Source organism: Xenopus laevis, chromosome 5S (assembly GCF_017654675.1).
Source record: "Xenopus laevis strain J_2021 chromosome 5S, Xenopus_laevis_v10.1, whole genome shotgun sequence".
Classification (NCBI taxonomy): domain Eukaryota; kingdom Metazoa; phylum Chordata; class Amphibia; order Anura; family Pipidae; genus Xenopus; species Xenopus laevis.
In genome coordinates, this window is record NC_054380.1 from 68,734,218 (window position 1) to 68,751,456 (window position 17,239).

General features: G+C 35.5%; 1 protein-coding gene across 1 annotated transcript in view; it reads left to right on the forward strand.

The window, feature by feature from the left end:
- Positions 1 to 17,239, forward strand: part of sim1.S (SIM bHLH transcription factor 1 S homeolog) — a 63,930-nt gene that overhangs the window by 35,778 nt on the left and 10,913 nt on the right. The window contains exons 3-9 of the mRNA XM_018265416.2: positions 4,713 to 4,795; positions 8,326 to 8,415; positions 8,788 to 8,896; positions 8,983 to 9,068; positions 9,586 to 9,785; positions 10,366 to 10,472; positions 11,602 to 11,749. Coding sequence (XP_018120905.1) covers positions 4,713 to 4,795; positions 8,326 to 8,415; positions 8,788 to 8,896; positions 8,983 to 9,068; positions 9,586 to 9,785; positions 10,366 to 10,472; positions 11,602 to 11,749 — 823 coding nt within the window. The remainder of the gene's footprint in view (positions 1 to 4,712; positions 4,796 to 8,325; positions 8,416 to 8,787; positions 8,897 to 8,982; positions 9,069 to 9,585; positions 9,786 to 10,365; positions 10,473 to 11,601; positions 11,750 to 17,239) is intronic.

Genomic DNA, 17,239 nt, shown 5'->3' on the forward strand with positions numbered 1-17,239 from the left:
CAAAACAATTTAAATTATATTGATCTGTAAGGATTTCCTTAAATTAATTACCGGTAATTTTCAATGAGGCAATAAGGAAATAATGGAACTAATAATGGAGGTATAAACAAAACTTAACATTAATCTTTGGTCTCCTATCTTCAGGGCATAGTATTCTGTATTAGTTTATTTTCGTGCAATATTTTAGGGCTGTAGTTACAGTCTTACCATGAACTGTCTCCATTCAAAGTATGAGGGGAAACTGTACAATGGTTTAGGTATGATATATTTCTATGTTTTCAATTACTCCCTATGTAAATCACTTTCCTGTCATGCTTTGTCAGACCCTTGTTTTCTGTATAAACTTCTGAATGTGCCTTAAAGACCCACAATAAAAAAAAAACTATTAGATGGACCCTGAATTATAAATACGTCACTTGCCTGATTCAGCTTAGCTGTCAGACATCATACAACATGCAATCTTATACTGTGACATTCACATTTCCCTCCCTGGGATCGATCTCTGAATGGACCTAATCAAATATCAGTTAGCAGAGGGTATTGTTTCGACCCCATTACTCTATGACCTGTTAACTCTAGAACTGCTGCCCTGTTATCTGACCATTGACATTTCACTACTCCAGCAGTGCATTGTAGCAAAAGGAGGAAACATATACTTATAGGGTTTCAGGGGTACTGAATGTTACTGTGTGCTCCATTTGCCTGGAAGTCGGCAAAACTATTTATCTGATGAATGCCATTTTAGCATTTTGGGATATTAAAGAAATACTCAGCAGTACATTTTGGACTAAAACCAAGTGTAATTTCAATATAAATAGTAGAATTTTGTGCCAACAATCTTGATAGGTAGTGATGGGCGAATTTGCGCCGTTTCGCTTCGCCGAAAAATTCGCGAATAAAGGAAGCAATGTAATATTACAGTGGATACCCATGATTCCTATGGTTTTTAAATTCAAACATTTACAATTTCCAGTGCTGTTTCTATCTACAGAGCTCTGGGGTAAGTCTTGTTAGGTTGGTGGCATTGACCTAGCTTTTCCCACGGTCAATCTTATGTGGCATGTTCACGAGTTTGTACTGGAAATAATGTGTAAATATTTACCTGTTATTTCCAAACTAAAAATAGGATCACTCTGCTTGACAGGAAGCATTTGATTTTTTAGCTATTTCGTTTTTAAAAATGTTTAATATTAAGCTTCCATAGTAACATGTGGTATCTCAGCTAGTTAACTCTGAAATTTTCCTTAGCTTTAAGAATCCTAGCTTCCTATTGTATACGTTACCTCAGCAAGCACTTTTTTTATATTCAGCTTGCCTCCCGTGGTGATCTGTCAGTTTCTTTTTACTACTCCATATGCCATAAAAGCTCTTTTCTGTCTAAAGCTTTTTCTTATTATTGTACATTTGCTCTATGTCTCTGGAACAGTCTGTCTTACAAAGAGCTGCTAAGGACACAATTATGCCCTGCTTGCAATATATAATGTCATTATAATATAATAAAGGTATTTTAATGATCAAAGGTATTCTGTCTTCGAACCATAGGGGGTCATTTATGATCCCAGGGCATGTAAGTACAAGAGAACTAAGGGCAGCAAGAGTGCTTAATGGTCAAATGTGGAAAGTGCTTTATAAGTCAAATGTGGAAACACACTGTTTCAGAGGCATGGCCCTTCACGAGGTATGCAGCATACAATTCCTGAGCTCCAATAGTGAACAATTACATGTGATGCAGAAGGGTTGTAGTTCAATATATGACAAAACAAGAGTTATTCAAAAACATTAAGCTCTATTTACAAATTACAATGCAAGATTACTGTTTCAAAATATAGTCCATAAACAATCGCATAATGTCTCTAGAAAAGTATTTTGAAGCTCCAATTGTGTTAACAAAGAACACGGAGTAAGATTTGCGCAGACTAGATGGAATTTCTAATTATTTTTATAGGATTGTCTAGCATTCATTGGCCCACTGTCCCTGAACGGTGGGAAATGTTTTATTGAGCACTGTTGTTTTAAGAACACAACCCTGAGGATGCCGAATCCTAATGTCAAGCATAATCTGACTCATGCAAATATGTTGGAGTTTGCCGGCATTTGTATTCTGGCAAATTAGGTAAAGTACTCTTAAACCGTGTTGTATTTTATCTTCTTTAATGAACTACAAGTGATATAATAGGACACTTTAGTTCCAAATAAGACTAGTGAATATGCAAGCAATGTACCCGTGGACGCTCACTGTGGGCAGGATGCAAAAAAACATGGTATTTCATATGCATATATGTTTTTCAGCACTTTTATAATGAAGAAAATCAAACCAAAGCTCCACCTCCTCTGCATGTAAATAAGACTGCTCAACAAGTCATCTACCTGGGCGTTAAACCCAGTAGGCGAGCATCAGGTTCTGTACTTCATGAAAACCTCTAACTCCAAGTTCTTCAAATGTTGCTGCACATCCCAACATTCTTCAATGTATTACTAAGTAGTAAGGCATGAATGCAGGGAACTATATTCCAGTAACATTAAGATCATGTTCTTAAATTCAGTTACAATAAAATATTTTTTCCAGTTCTTAAGGACCAATAGCCCAAATGAATGCAAGAGAAACACACTTGTTTTAAGCTGGCTCCAAGTTTTTTTCACTGCAACTGGAGCTCAAACCATTAAACAGTTTTCTAGTACGGAACAACTAAATAGCAGCTGGTCTTCCCTACTTATGAACAGTGAAATACTGGAAACCTAAAATTGCATAGAAATTTCTAGATGTTAAATAACTGCAAAATGACTGATGTAGAGCTGGTAAGTAGAATTCTTCTTGATAATTACTTTAACATCTGAAAATAAGTTTGAGTCACCAACTTCAGTGAACTAGGGGACACATTGGAACATTTTAATAGAAAGTTATAATGTAAAAGGGATCTAAACCCAAAAAAATGATTGGTGTAAACCTGTCCAGGGTGGTCATCTGAGCACTTTTGCAATTTACAGCCTACATACATTTTCAGTTTTTGGTGGTTTCTGAGATATTAGCTTAGCTTTATATTGCTAGGTAGGCTTCAAACTAGGAGCTAGACCTTGCATTCAAGGGACACCTTTTTTTCTACGGAGCCCAATTTTACTTTTTGTTAGGTTTGTCTTACCAGGTGCTTAGATGACCATTAGGCTAATAATCAGTTCTTTCATGGTGAACAGACCTGCTAACTTAGTAGTATGGGGCCCCATGATTCCTAATCGTGGGGCTATGCAGGCCACATATTCTCCAAACTGTTATATTTTACAGAAGCAGTTTCCTCCCATCTGAGCATACTGTACTTTGTGCATTTTGCAAAATTTTGCAATTGATCCCTCATTTGCTAAAATGCTTCTAATGCGGCTGAGAAATCTGCTAATATAGCAAATTTAACATTATAAAACATTGTAACCTGGTTTTCTGAAAGGCTATTGAGAAACACCAAAGGAATGAAAATAAATCAAGTTATTTTTTTAAAATATAAAAACAGAATGCAACAAATCAACCCTTTAAATACAAACATTTATATTAGACTTAAAGCCAGTGATCCCCAACCAGTAGCTCGTGAGCAACATGTTGCTCCCCAACCACTTGGATGTTGCTCTCAGTGGCTTCAAAGCAGGTGCTTATTTTTGAATTCCTGGCTTGGAGGGAACTTTTGGTTGCATAAAAACCAGTTGTGTTGCCAAATATAGCCTCCTGTATGTAGGCTGCCAGTTTACATAGGGGCTACCAAATAGCCAATCACAGCCCTTCGTTGGCATCCTTGGGAACTATTTTCATGCTTATATTGCTCCCCAACCCTTCTTACGTTTGAATGTGGCTCACGGGTGAAAAAGGTTGGGGATCCCTGCTTAAAGCGATACTGATTTAACTTGTATAGGAACGTGCCCATATCAAGGAGGTGCTGCACGGTGAATAGCTTCCTCTAAAAGCCCCCCCCCAGCCCCGCGAACATTTGCCAACCCTCCAACACTGCTTATTGATCTTCTGTGTTGTTTGAGTGATGATGGGCTGGGGGCAGCGCGATCCTTCCATAGACTAATTACAAATAAAAACAGGACTTTAGCCTATGGAAGGATCACTCCGCCCCCCAGCTCAGCATCACCGAAACAACGCAGAAGATCCGCAGTGTCAGAGGGTCGGCTTCACAGAGGTTCGCAGGGCGGTGTGGCTTTAAATGGAAACTATTCGGTGTGCAGCACCTCCTATGATTTTTATAGGAACGTGTCGGTATGGCTTTAAGACAACATAAATACATGTTGTTAGTAGCAGAAATAGTTTTTTAAATGTCTCTATGGTTTTTTGGATGGATGCCATTTCTGTTCATACAAATCACTGCAAATCCATTTCCCTAAGCACCGTTTGGTGTCATCTAACTTTGTTATGACTGCCCTAAATGTATTTTTTTTTTATCCTGTACCAGGGAGGGGCATCGGGATATTTGTTCTGCATTTCTCTAAAATATTATTACCATCTATATATCCATAAGCTACAAATGTATATGACAACCAACATTTTCCTACATATGACAATTGCTTACAGAAGGAAGTCACTTGTTACATGATGTCCTTGCCTATACAGCAGAATGTTTTCCTACAAGGCTTAGGCTTGTCCCTGAGGCATGAAACAGATGACTCTGCTGACTGTGTGTCTGGACTCAGCCTTCTTACTCACTTTTCTGTTTGTGTCTCTGCATGCACAGGACTTGGAGAAGCCTGGGGGCATACTAGCAGGTCTAGCACGTTGGATAATGTTGGCCGGGAACTGGGATCCCACCTTTTACAGGTAAAGTTATAGCCTTTCATTAATGATTGAGGAATTCAGACCTTTCCTTGAACTTTTAATTATCCTCTGTGTAATCTTTAACCCTTCACCTTTTTTTAATAACACACTCTGCTGGAAAATGGAAATAGAGTTTCCAATGAATTGTATACAAGTGTTTACATTTTCTCACACACAAATAAGAACATTTAGTTGTAAAATAGTCTTCATTTTAGGTTCACCTAATATATCAATAATATATCTAAAATATCTTGTATACAACAGTATTCCTGGGAAGACAGACTTTTTTCAATTTTATTCCCATTTCTATAACTGTTTTGACTTATGCTTTCCTACTGGGCCTTTGATGCACAGCAAGTGTAACAATTTATAAAAGCTTTCTGTTTTGAACTGTTGAATGAGAATCATGAATCACTGATCAGAAATCCTACATCTACTCTGTAAGGCAGCATTTTGGCTGCTGCTGTACTTTTAGGGAGAACGACAATCATTGTGTGGGACCCTAAATTTTCTGATCACAATGTAGGTGAAACCACTTTCTGGAATATGGTGATTATGTATTCATTTAATTCACCATAAAGCTTGCCATATAACAGCAGATTTAATATACCCATGTGTAGTCCTTCCTCATCTTCCAGACTGATGGATGTCTGGATAAAAATCTGGCAGGTATAAAATTCCTAGCAAGGCATGCATCAGTGCATTGATGTGGTTCACTCCCAATGGGCCTGCTTTGGCCTCCGTTATGAATTAATCGATGGCCCAGGGTCTAAACAATTTGATCAGCCCAATTTGTCAAGAATAAATAACTTGTTAAATAAATGTACTGAATAATTATAATTATTTGATTTTGGCATACTCCAGCGTTCAAGCATATGTTGATTGAAATTAAATATTCCTGGAATTCCTTGTGCAGATGTAATTCCTGTGCAGAAAGTTAATTCTTCCACATTTCCTTCAACAACTTGTATGTGTGTGCACAGGATGAGCCTATTACAATCAGAGTGAGGTTTGCCATGGAAATGATAAAGTATCTATTTTCTGTATTTTCACATCATCTGTTCTTTGTGTGTGCTGATAGGTTGATCCCATACCTGTCAGTGCACACACATATAAAGTGCAGAAAGCAGTGTTTCATATTAACACCAACCAAAACAACCCATGTTCTTGTTCTGCTTATAATATAAAGCTCTATTTTGCTGTGTCCTCCGGTTTTTGTAATTGCACACCCTTCTGTTTGGTTCTACACAATATGTTGCAACTATGTAAATAATAATAATAATAATAATAATAATAATAATAATAATGGTGTACCTGTATGTAATAGACATGCATAACGTTCTAAGCTTGGAATTTTAAAGGAACAGTTCAGTGTACAAATAAAAACTGGGTAAACAGATTGTATGTGCAAAATAAAAAATGTTTCTAATATAGTTAGTTAGCGAATGGATGTCTAACATAACAAAACAGAACACAACTTCTTGCTTTTCAGGTCTCTAACTTAGTTAGTCTTGACTTAAAGGGGGGCCACATGGGACATAACTGGTTAGTGAGTTTGCAATTGATCCATAGCATACAGCTCAAATTCAAAAGCAAGATCTGCAAAGCAGGAAGTAGTGTTCTGGCTATTATGTTAGACATCCAGTCTATTATATATATTAACTATATTAGAATTTATTTTATTTTGCACATACAAACTTTTTACCTAGCTTTTATTTTTACACTGAACAATTCATTTAAAGCTTGAATTATGTATTTTTATCGTTATTTTTTATACTGATTGCTTTTTTTTATCTTGATCCTTAATATATGAACTTAGCATGTTTAGCATGTTTTTTATTTGTCTATTTTTGGGAAATAAATAGAGCACACTATAGAAACTACAGCTGCTGAGATGAAGGTTGGTAGCTAAAGAAGCAGAGAGTTTTCTATGGTAATTGTGCCTTACTCCAAGGGGCATATTTATCAAGGGTTGAATTTCGAATTGAAAAAACTTCGAAATTCGAATTCAAAAAGACCAATTGTACGAATCGAAGGAATAGGGCATTTGATCTAATTTGATTCAAAGTTTTTCCCAAAAAAAACCTTTGATTTTTCAAGTCCACCAATTAACTCCAAATAGGTTCTAGGGGGTCCCCCATAGGCAAAAACAGCAATTCGGGAGTTTTTAGATGGCAAATGGTCACATTTTTAAAGAGACAGTACATGATAAATTTCAATATTTGAATTTTCTATTTCTTTTCAAATTCGAATCGAATTTGGACTATTCCCTAGTCGAAGTACACAAAAAATAGCTTGAAATTCAAATTTTTTTTTTATTCAAAAAAAGGTCATTTGACCTTTGATAAATCTGCCCCCAAATGTCAGTTGCTGTGTGAAATGTTACGAATGTTGATATAGTAAAAAAATATGAATGCACGATCACTGTACAGTAGATCCTCCCTTTTTGCTTCACTCAAAATGCTGTGCACCTAGTAGTAGTCTTTCAGTGATGGCCATTGTCGAAACAACACAGCCTTTTTATGTAGTATGGGGTATTTGCTCACCCCAGAACTTGAAAGGGACACATGCACTGATCATTTTATTGCTTCAAAATGTAGGTTGTCATCTCAAGATCATTTGTCTTATTATAGAGTACAACATCTGTAATGCAACGTTAGGCTCAAAAGCAACTGTTTTGTGAGACTGCCTCACTTCTACCAGGATTCAGTTTTTTCCACTAATGTGTGGTAAACTACAAATCTAATTTTGTGGTTTATTGACTTGACTTTGCAGTATTATTAGCTAGTAAATGTGAAACAGACTGAGAAGGGTATTTATAATGTTTGCTGATGTGGGCACATTTTTTCATATACTTGATATACTGCTACATTTAGGTTACAATTTATAGAATTTTACACAATCTTGATCCCTTTTGATGTGTATATAAATATGTGTGCATGTGTTTAGCTATAATCCCTTTGGTTGTACAATACTGCAAACTATGTTTATAATAATAGTAATATACACAATTTTACTTTGCCGGATTTGTAACCGAATATAAAGTCCAAAAAGAATATTTCTTTGTTTTTCTTACATCCTTACCAATAAATCAGTATTGTAATGTAATATCCAACAGTTGTTTTGGTTTTGTTCTTAGGCAAATCTGTATCAAATCCCCTGTTGTTAGTTATATGAGCTATTTATCAAACATCACCCTGGTAAAAAACCATAACATTTGTGTAATGTAGAATTGTGCATTGCAGAAAAGCAGAGGCCCTGTGCCTGCTGGGAGAGACATGGACCATCCCAGTGCAGCAAGTGCTAAGCTGCAATATATAAAACAATAAGAAATAAAACACACGCCCCATGCAGCTTTTCCTGTCTCAGTCATGTTTGATTGGAAAACTAGAAATATAAAGTAATGGAAAATGGATATGCAGCCACCTAAGCACATTCACAATGTAAATCTTATTTAAATGGCCTCACTGTGGGAATACAGATAAATAAACCTGATAGCAGCTTATTTCTCACTTCAACCTTTTCTTACTTAGACCCTAGATGGATTCATCTTTGTGGTGGCCCCCGATGGGAAAATCATGTACATCTCAGAAACAGCTTCTGTCCATCTGGGCTTATCACAGGTATGTGAAAGAGTTTATTAGTGCACAGACAATTACTCGCACTAGCAGGTGTGACTAAGGAAATGCATTACTACCAGCCAGATAAACAGGCGGATCAACTGATGACATTCATCCTGTGCTGTGCTTTATCTTTCTTTCTTATCCTTTGATACCTCAGTGTCAACATTCCCAGAGAACAAGTAGGATACACTGAAAGCACTAGCCAGTGTATTTGTTTGCTGTGCAATTACTTATGTTACATGTTTATATAGATGTCAGAGAATGTGGTATTAACACTGATATATATCATTTTGTGCTCAGTTTTATGTCATGCAGAACATAATATGCTGAAACAAAAGCCTTTCCTTTGCATTCCATTTTGCTTTATTCTAGGTAGAGCTGACTGGGAACAGCATTTATGAATATATTCACCCTGCTGATCATGATGAGATGACTGCAGTTCTGACAGCTCACCAGCCTTACCACTCACACTTTGTTCAGGGTAAGGGCAGTGATGTTAGTAGTCAGTGTGGTATGATGTGATGTTAACCAGGTGTGTAATGTACTTAAGGTAACTTTTTTTTGCAGAATATGAGATTGAACGCTCATTCTTTCTACGGATGAAGTGTGTTTTGGCAAAGAGGAATGCGGGTTTGACGTGTGGTGGTTATAAGGTGGGTCTTGGTTAAAAAACAACTGGATAGATACCTTTGTTTGCTGTTTAATACGTGAAAATGTCTATCTATTATTATTAGCTGTTATTTATATATAGAACCATAATATCTATGCCGCGAATTACACCGATTGTCAATTATTCACCTAAAGTCCTGCCTCAGTGGAGCTTACATTTCAAGTCCCCTATCACATTCACACTAGGGTCAATTTCAATAGGAGACAATTAACCTGCCTGTTTTGATTGTGGGCAAAAAGCCACAGAGACAAAAGGAGAACATGCAGAGTCCACAGATAGTGCCTGTGTGTGTGTGTGTGTGTATATAAATAAATATATATATATATATATATATATATATATATATATATATATATATATATATATATATATATATATATATATATATATATATATATATATATATATATAATAGAGTTACCATGAATGAAAGCAATGTATATGCACATAGAATAAACATCTTACCTCAACAGTTTAACTGATATTATGGTATACCGCAGGTGATACATTGTAGTGGGTACCTGAAGATTCGCCAGTACAGTCTGGACATGTCGCCATTTGATGGCTGCTATCAAAATGTGGGCCTGGTGGCTGTTGGCCATTCCCTCCCTCCCAGTGCAGTGACAGATATTAAACTTCACAGCAATATGTTTATGTTCAGAGCCAGCCTAGATATGAAGCTCATATTTTTAGATTCCAGGTAAGTTGGAAAATCACAATAGAAAAAGTGTTGGGGTTTAGCATTTCTTTTCTTTGCCGAAAGTTAAAACCAGATTCTATAGTGCAGTCTGGTACAGTGTATTAAGCCTAGTTGAATGTCAACTTTAACATAATAGGAGATTGCTGTCTGACAATAACTGGCTCAGAAACAGAACAGAACTGGATTGCTATTAGACTAACATTGTGCCACCATGTTTACTGATAGTTCTACCTACTTGTTATTTAAGACTTAATAATATAGATAGCAGACTTGATAGACATGTGACAATGAGTTTACACTCTCCATTGAGGTCCCTGACTAATGCACAATTTTCATTTTTCCTAAAGACATTAAATAGTGTTGGTTATGATTCAGTAGTTCAGTTAAGCAATCCAACCAGCTTAAAGGATACTTTTCTACAGTATCACCACTTTATTTTATAAAGGACTAAAACTATTTGATCTCAAGAGTACAAAGTCTTTTGTAAGTCGAAGCAGGGGGGATCTGTCAATGTAATAAATTACATTATATTGTATACGTATTAACAACTATTTACTACTGATTGCTACTTTTTTTGTAGGGTAGCTGAATTAACTGGATATGAGCCTCAAGATCTGATTGAAAAGACGTTATATCATCATGTCCATGGCTGTGACATGTTTCACCTCCGCTGCGCACATCACTTGTGTAAGGAGTTGTAGACAGTTCTGTATACAATGTTAAGCAGTGTCTGAAAATGTATGGATAAAAACATCTATATCCACAGTTATTTTAACCAGTGACCTAATCTATGTCCATTAAATGTAAATGATTTTAGTCAAGGGGATATGCAATGAGTAATATAGCCATAATCTACTTTAGTTATTAACAGCATAGTTAGAGAGCGAAGGTCTGATCTACAAACATAGGTGCTAAATTACACCAGTGCAGTTACCCATTCCAGCAAAACTGATTTTTTTGTCTTCTGTTTCAAGCTTGTAGTAGACTGTTCTAAGATACATGTGCCATTTAGCACCTATATTAGTATAGCTCTTCAATCACTATTCTTAGGCTGGGAATTAAGAGAGATTTTTGGCCTCTGAAACTAATAATACAGTGCATGCAGCATATGGCATATCAATTGCGAAGAGCATGACTGAGCCCACAATGACACTGGAAGTGTGGGGCTAATTGCTGCCCTGTGGGGCTTTTTTATTAACACTGGGCAAAATGTGCACCTGGGCAGTTACCCATAGTAACCAATCAGTGATTGGCTTTTTTCAGCCAGTTGCGAGTAGAAAAAAGAAAGTTCTGATTGGTTGCCATGCATTGCTGCCCAGGTGCAAATTTGCCCAGTGTTTATAAACGACACCCCTGTATGTAAAATACATGGTGAATTAAACCTGAAATTACACTTTGGGCTCTGCACTCTTAATTGTTAATAACCCTTATAGAGTTTGCTATAAAGCTATCATAACAGGCCATACAATTCTTGTTTACTTTTAAAAGCTAAATCGTTGTTTATGAAAAATATATCATAAAAGTATGCATCCAGTTGTACCCCCAATTTTTAATAACTTGAACAGTTTAAATGATAAGCTATTAAGTAGAGTATTTGTGATTACTATATGACAGCTCTAAAAAACATTTTTTTTATCTATTTTTCTTTACACTCTACTGCAATCCAGATCATCTTCAGCAATCCAGGCTCTCATTGTTTTATACACAATCTATATTGTAACTTAATTTCCAATAATTAGATAATAGTGGGGTAAGGGAGAGATGAGAGAAGTATCAGCTAGTATTCTAATGTACCTTTCTGTGCTTCTCTTGGCAGTGCTTGTGAAAGGACAAGTCACCACCAAGTACTACAGGTTCCTGGCTAAGCACGGCGGCTGGGTGTGGGTACAGAGTTATGCTACCATTGTACACAACAGCAGGTCCTCCAGACCCCACTGCATAGTCAGTGTGAATTATGTTCTAACGTAAGTAACCCCTACATATCAAAACTATCATTTATATCCGTAATTCTATCCTACTTAGCCAGTTAAGTTGAATTCTAAGGCTTGATTTCAGTCTGTCGATTTGCTAAGGAAATCAAGTCAATTTATGTATTTTTCTTGATGGTTCACGCATTAAAGTAGAGAGGTTTTTATATCAGCACTTATCATATAGGACATCTGTTTTTCTTCTCGGCATCCATGTTCAGCTAGCTTAATTTCAACCAGATTGGTCAATAAATCCCTTTTCAATCTTTTACTTATTTATTATAAAACTGTGGTTAGAAGCCATTGGTGTGGACACATTTGACAGAAACCTGGCTCATGACTGCATAGCACCACTCTGACAGAGATTATTTACCATGGGAATCTCGGTACCGTAACAAGACCACTCTGTAATGGAAAGAAACTCCATCCATTCTGTGCTGAAAGACTACACAACGTGCAACCTAGCGCCCCCCACTAACATTTGGGGATCCTGGGAGCTGCAGTTCAGCAAAAGCTGCATCACTGCAGTCTAATGTCCCTTTGCATTTTATCTCAAAATTGACTAAACAGCCTAAGCTGGTATTTAGCAAATCCCACTTGAATAAACTTATTTGATTTTGAAAGATAAATGCCACCTCTGTTCACACCACACAGCATGTGAAAAAACTGCAGACTAGTTAGCTCATATAACTTTGCCCCACACAATGTCCTACTTGCTCTTCAATAAAAGATATTGTGTGCTTTGTACTACTTATTTCTGGTCAGAAAGTCATCACAGTAGGAAACGACAGTAATGAAAGCATTAAAAGTAATTTTCCTTCAGCATTTGTAGTTCTCCTTCTTCTGTGGTTTACTTGCAGTAAAGTTGCAGCTACTGAGCAACCTCATTAACACTAAATTTGTTGACAGATTATAGGGAAGGCAAAAAAGATATCATTTGAGAAAGCTGTGTTTATTATTTGATTAATAGAAGACTTAAGCTAGTATACACATGGGTATATTTAGGACATTTTGTTGTCAGATTTTTAGAAACATATTAAATGTATCAATACAAAAATACAAAATCAATATAGAAATGTGCAATACTTTGCTTGAAACAAAATTTGCAGAATGTACTGATCGATATCATCTTAAAGACTGACTTCTAGATCTCATATTCTTGATTTTTCTCCTCCAGATGAAGGTAGCAAGGTGTTACATGCTTACTCTTTTATTATTATTATTATTATTAATATTATTATTAAGGTTCTATCATTAGTAAGTGCATGACCAGAGACCAGAACTATATATATATATATATATATATATATATATATATATATATATATATATATATATATATATATATATATATATATATATATGTGTGTGTGTGTGTGTGCAAAACTGTATTTTTGCTGTCTCTGCAATAAAGCCTCTATATTATTTTTTATTTTCTTATCTAATTTTACAACTTTAAATACATTTGGTATATTTAGAAAGCTTAGAGATGAGCTGTCTGTCTGTCTATGAAAGTGCATACATTAGAGTTAATGCAGTAAATGAAATCCACATGCTTCATGCCTGATAAATGGAAAGTGAAGTTCACTTTGAGATTACATGTACTATATTAATCTATTCTAAACAACTTTTCCATTGGTCTTTATTGCTTATTTTGTAAACTTTTTTAAATTAATAGCCTTACTGTGTAAATACCCTTGCCTATTTCCTACTTGCAACTTAAATTTCTCTCTAGTTTTCAGTGTTCATTGCCTGCACCAACCAAAAACAGATTTACTATGAGAATTACGTTTTGTTATTTTAGTTATTTTTTATCGTTTTTTTTTTTTGTCAGGATATCTACTATGCAGCTTACATTCTGACTTCCAAACTGCTGTCTGAATGCTATGGTAATTAATTCCTAGCTACCAGATCAAAGTTGAATTACAAACATTTGTGTTAAGTTTCACAAGTGCAAATGACAATAGAAACCAATTAGCAGTTAGTTCTAAAAAGTCCAATACAAGTTGGCAATGAAAGCAAAGACCCGCCAAAGAAGAAAACCAAGTTTTTCTTAAGTGTGCTTATGTTAGTGGGGAAAACTGCAAAAATGTATTTTTCCCCACAATCATGTATTTTCCTTGAACTCTGAAATTGATAAATCTATCTCTAATTATTAATATTATTTTATTTCACTGGACATACACAGAGGATTATGCAAGCAGTATGGAAAAAAGTAATGTACTATTTTCTATGAAACAGGCACCTATTTATCTACTGGGAATAATATGTGTTTAAAGATATCCTTAGAGAATTAGTCTGTGGGCCCACATTTCCGTAAATTTTAAATTGGCAAGTAAACATGCATTCATTGTGTCAGTCCCTTAAGACATCCTGACTCTAGTTCCTATGGAAGGACTCTGAAAGCAACTGCAATATAGTTTTATGGAAAATAACATGCAGAATGTAACTCCTTACTTTGATAAAATGCTCCTCTAAGAAAAACCCTCTGGGTATGCAGTAAGAGAAGTGAGAAAATGCTATAAGCCACTTGAATGATTTAAACAAAACAATACATATTTGCTTTCATATCGAAACCCTGGAGATTGGAGATGCTTCTTAGACTAGCAGGAATATATGAGAGCCTGCTGCTTGGAAATACGTGTTTGCATGCATTCTATAGGGTTGTATAGCACATGGCCCTCTGTGGACTGCTGTCAGAAATCCAGATGTAAACATTGATTTTCTATTGATAAGTTTATCCATATTAAAGGGTAGACGAGCTACATGGTGGATCAACCTAAATGCAACAATCACCATAATTTGTCCTCTGTGTTTTAAGGCTTGTAACACATTTTCTGTTTTCCGATGGCATATTTCACATTACATTGTTTTCAAAGGGAAATAGGTGACAGTGCTGATACTTGCACATTTCAGCTCATAAAAATGTTCTGTTGAGTGTTTTGGTGCTGAAAAGCGCCAATTCCAGTGTTAAAAGTGGCAGTTGTGTTCCTAGTTTGGAAAACATGCTCCTTGTGCCATACGATGTAAAAAGCTCAGCTGAATCGTGGTGTATTACGGTGCTCTTTATAGCCTGTAAAAATGTACGTTCCCCAGTTCCCACTGATGCAATAAATCACGGCAACAACACAAGCAAAAAGGATAGTGTATTCCATGTAAGTAACCTCACACATGCACATGCAAACACATTGAGTTTTTCTGTAAATCCTTAATCCTTGGGTTATGCTAAGGCTGTTCAAAGCAGGGGATTTTGATATCTGCCTCAGTTCCTATACAATGACACTCTAAGGCAATGAAGGCAGCTGAGAGACTGATAAAATACTCTCTGTGGGACCATCTGTTATATTCTCCCAGCTGTAAAAACAAGAAAAAGCCAAAGGAAAATAATCACTAGATTAATCAAGGGAAGTTATTTGTCTTTTATCGTCTTCCTTTGTAAATCTCCATTTAAATGCATTATTAGCACCATTCAAGCACCAGAAATAGTATTTTAAATATAAATAATGATTTTTAAATGTATTCTTGTAAATATTTTAAAGTGAACTATGTTTAGGTTTCTGCATATTTAACAAATAAAGTAATACCAGCTCTATCCTATAAAATGGCTTGCAAGGCAAAGTTTGAGGCTTGTCAAGGGAAGTTTGTCTTGTGTATTTTTGAAATACCTGAGGGTATAATTCAAACATATATGACCTGAGGGAAGACATCATAGCCAGTAAACCAAAGACATCTGCTTTTCTTTAGAAAGATTCCTCAGAAACATTTGCTTCAAATAAAAAGTTAAAAATAAAAATGTGTTGTAGAGCTTTATTGGTTCATGAGGGAGATCCACCCATCACTGCTGCTGCAGGCAGTTCTTGTCCTGAAACAAATGTATGTTTTACCCCAGAAACTCCATTTACCAGTGTTGACAGGAGGTTACCATTTAACTAACTGACAGGTGGCACAGGTGGTTTTGGCTGTTTCTCTACTCACAGGAATTTGCAACCCAAGATGTATTTATTTAATATGCATTTTGTATTCAAAACATTAATGTTCTCTTACAGATGCCATGTAAAATAATCCCTGAAAATATTTAATTTATACAGAGTTTACATAAATATAGTTATACAAAATAATTTACAGTTTTTGCCCAATCTTGAAAAAATAGACAATTTGGTTTCCTTAGAAACCACTTTCACTTACTGTTGTGGATAAATGACAAGAACACTGCTTAATAGGCCTGGAGGGAGTTAAATAGATTAGTAAGCAGCAGTAGGAAGATCAATGATTTTGTTCATCAGAATAAACAGATCGGTGAAGTAATTATCTTAATTGATTTGTTGAAAGATTACTTGAAAAAATACTAATTTAAGTAGACGATTGCATGCTTTTTCTTGTGCATCATAAGCAATTACACATGATCCTGGGAACATTTTAAATTTAATTAGGGCATATTAGAGAGCAACTGAATTATCGTACTTCTAGGAAACTGACATAGGGTGCTTAAATCTTTAAGAAAATAACTTATGCCATTTAAAGTTGTCCTAACTGGAAAAAAAAGTTTTCTTTTACAGTGGTCATGTTTATAGGAGTTGTATGTACCTATGTTCAACCTTAGCCCATTAACTGGTGTAATAACACTACAAAACAAAAACTAATGAAAAAAAATTTACATAGAGGCTGATTCTGCCAGGTGAGAAAGGCAACAGTCTCAAACCTCCTAAAAATAAAAAGAATGACCCAATGCAGGGTTTTCTAAAGTACTTTATTCTGCAATTTGCTACTCAATAAGTAATTTGAATCTTAAAATTTTCTGTTTCTTTTAGTCTCTGCTGTTATCATAGTTCCCTTTACCCGATAAACTATTTTCTTGTTGACAGCATGATTTTCAATTTTGAATCCATTGTTACACACAATTGTTTTCCTTTGCACCTTCAGCATCACCTATTCATGGGAATTTCAGGCCTCTTATGCTACTTTAAAGACTGTCATAATAAGATTCTGAATTGTATTGCCTTTGTTTATAGAGCTGAATGTATAGGCATGAAGAGGTGTTTTCATAATGTTGTATATTGCTTTTTTCCTGCATAAAGAGAAACATAATATTCCTGCCAGAGGTCATAAAAGATGTATAGCTGTCAGCTGAGTAGAATGATGGTCTCCATTGAGGAATAGTCTGTTGAATTTATAGAGGAAATTTGGTTTCCAGTAGTCATTCTAATTTAAAACTGTCAACGAATTGCTAAATAAAACACCATGAAACCTGATGTAGACATATTTGAAAATGCAGATTTAAATGAAATTGAAGAAATTACAGACATCTGCAGTGTTATTCATAAAACACTGACTCAGTGTGTGGATAAGAACTATTTGCATTTGACAAATCAAAAGATTGTTTTAGGAGTTTAAATAAAAGAGCATAATGCATATTTAGCCAAGCATTACTGTACTAAGGCATTAAGTAGATTAGAAATAAATGAAAGCAATTAAGGGACCTGTCTAAGA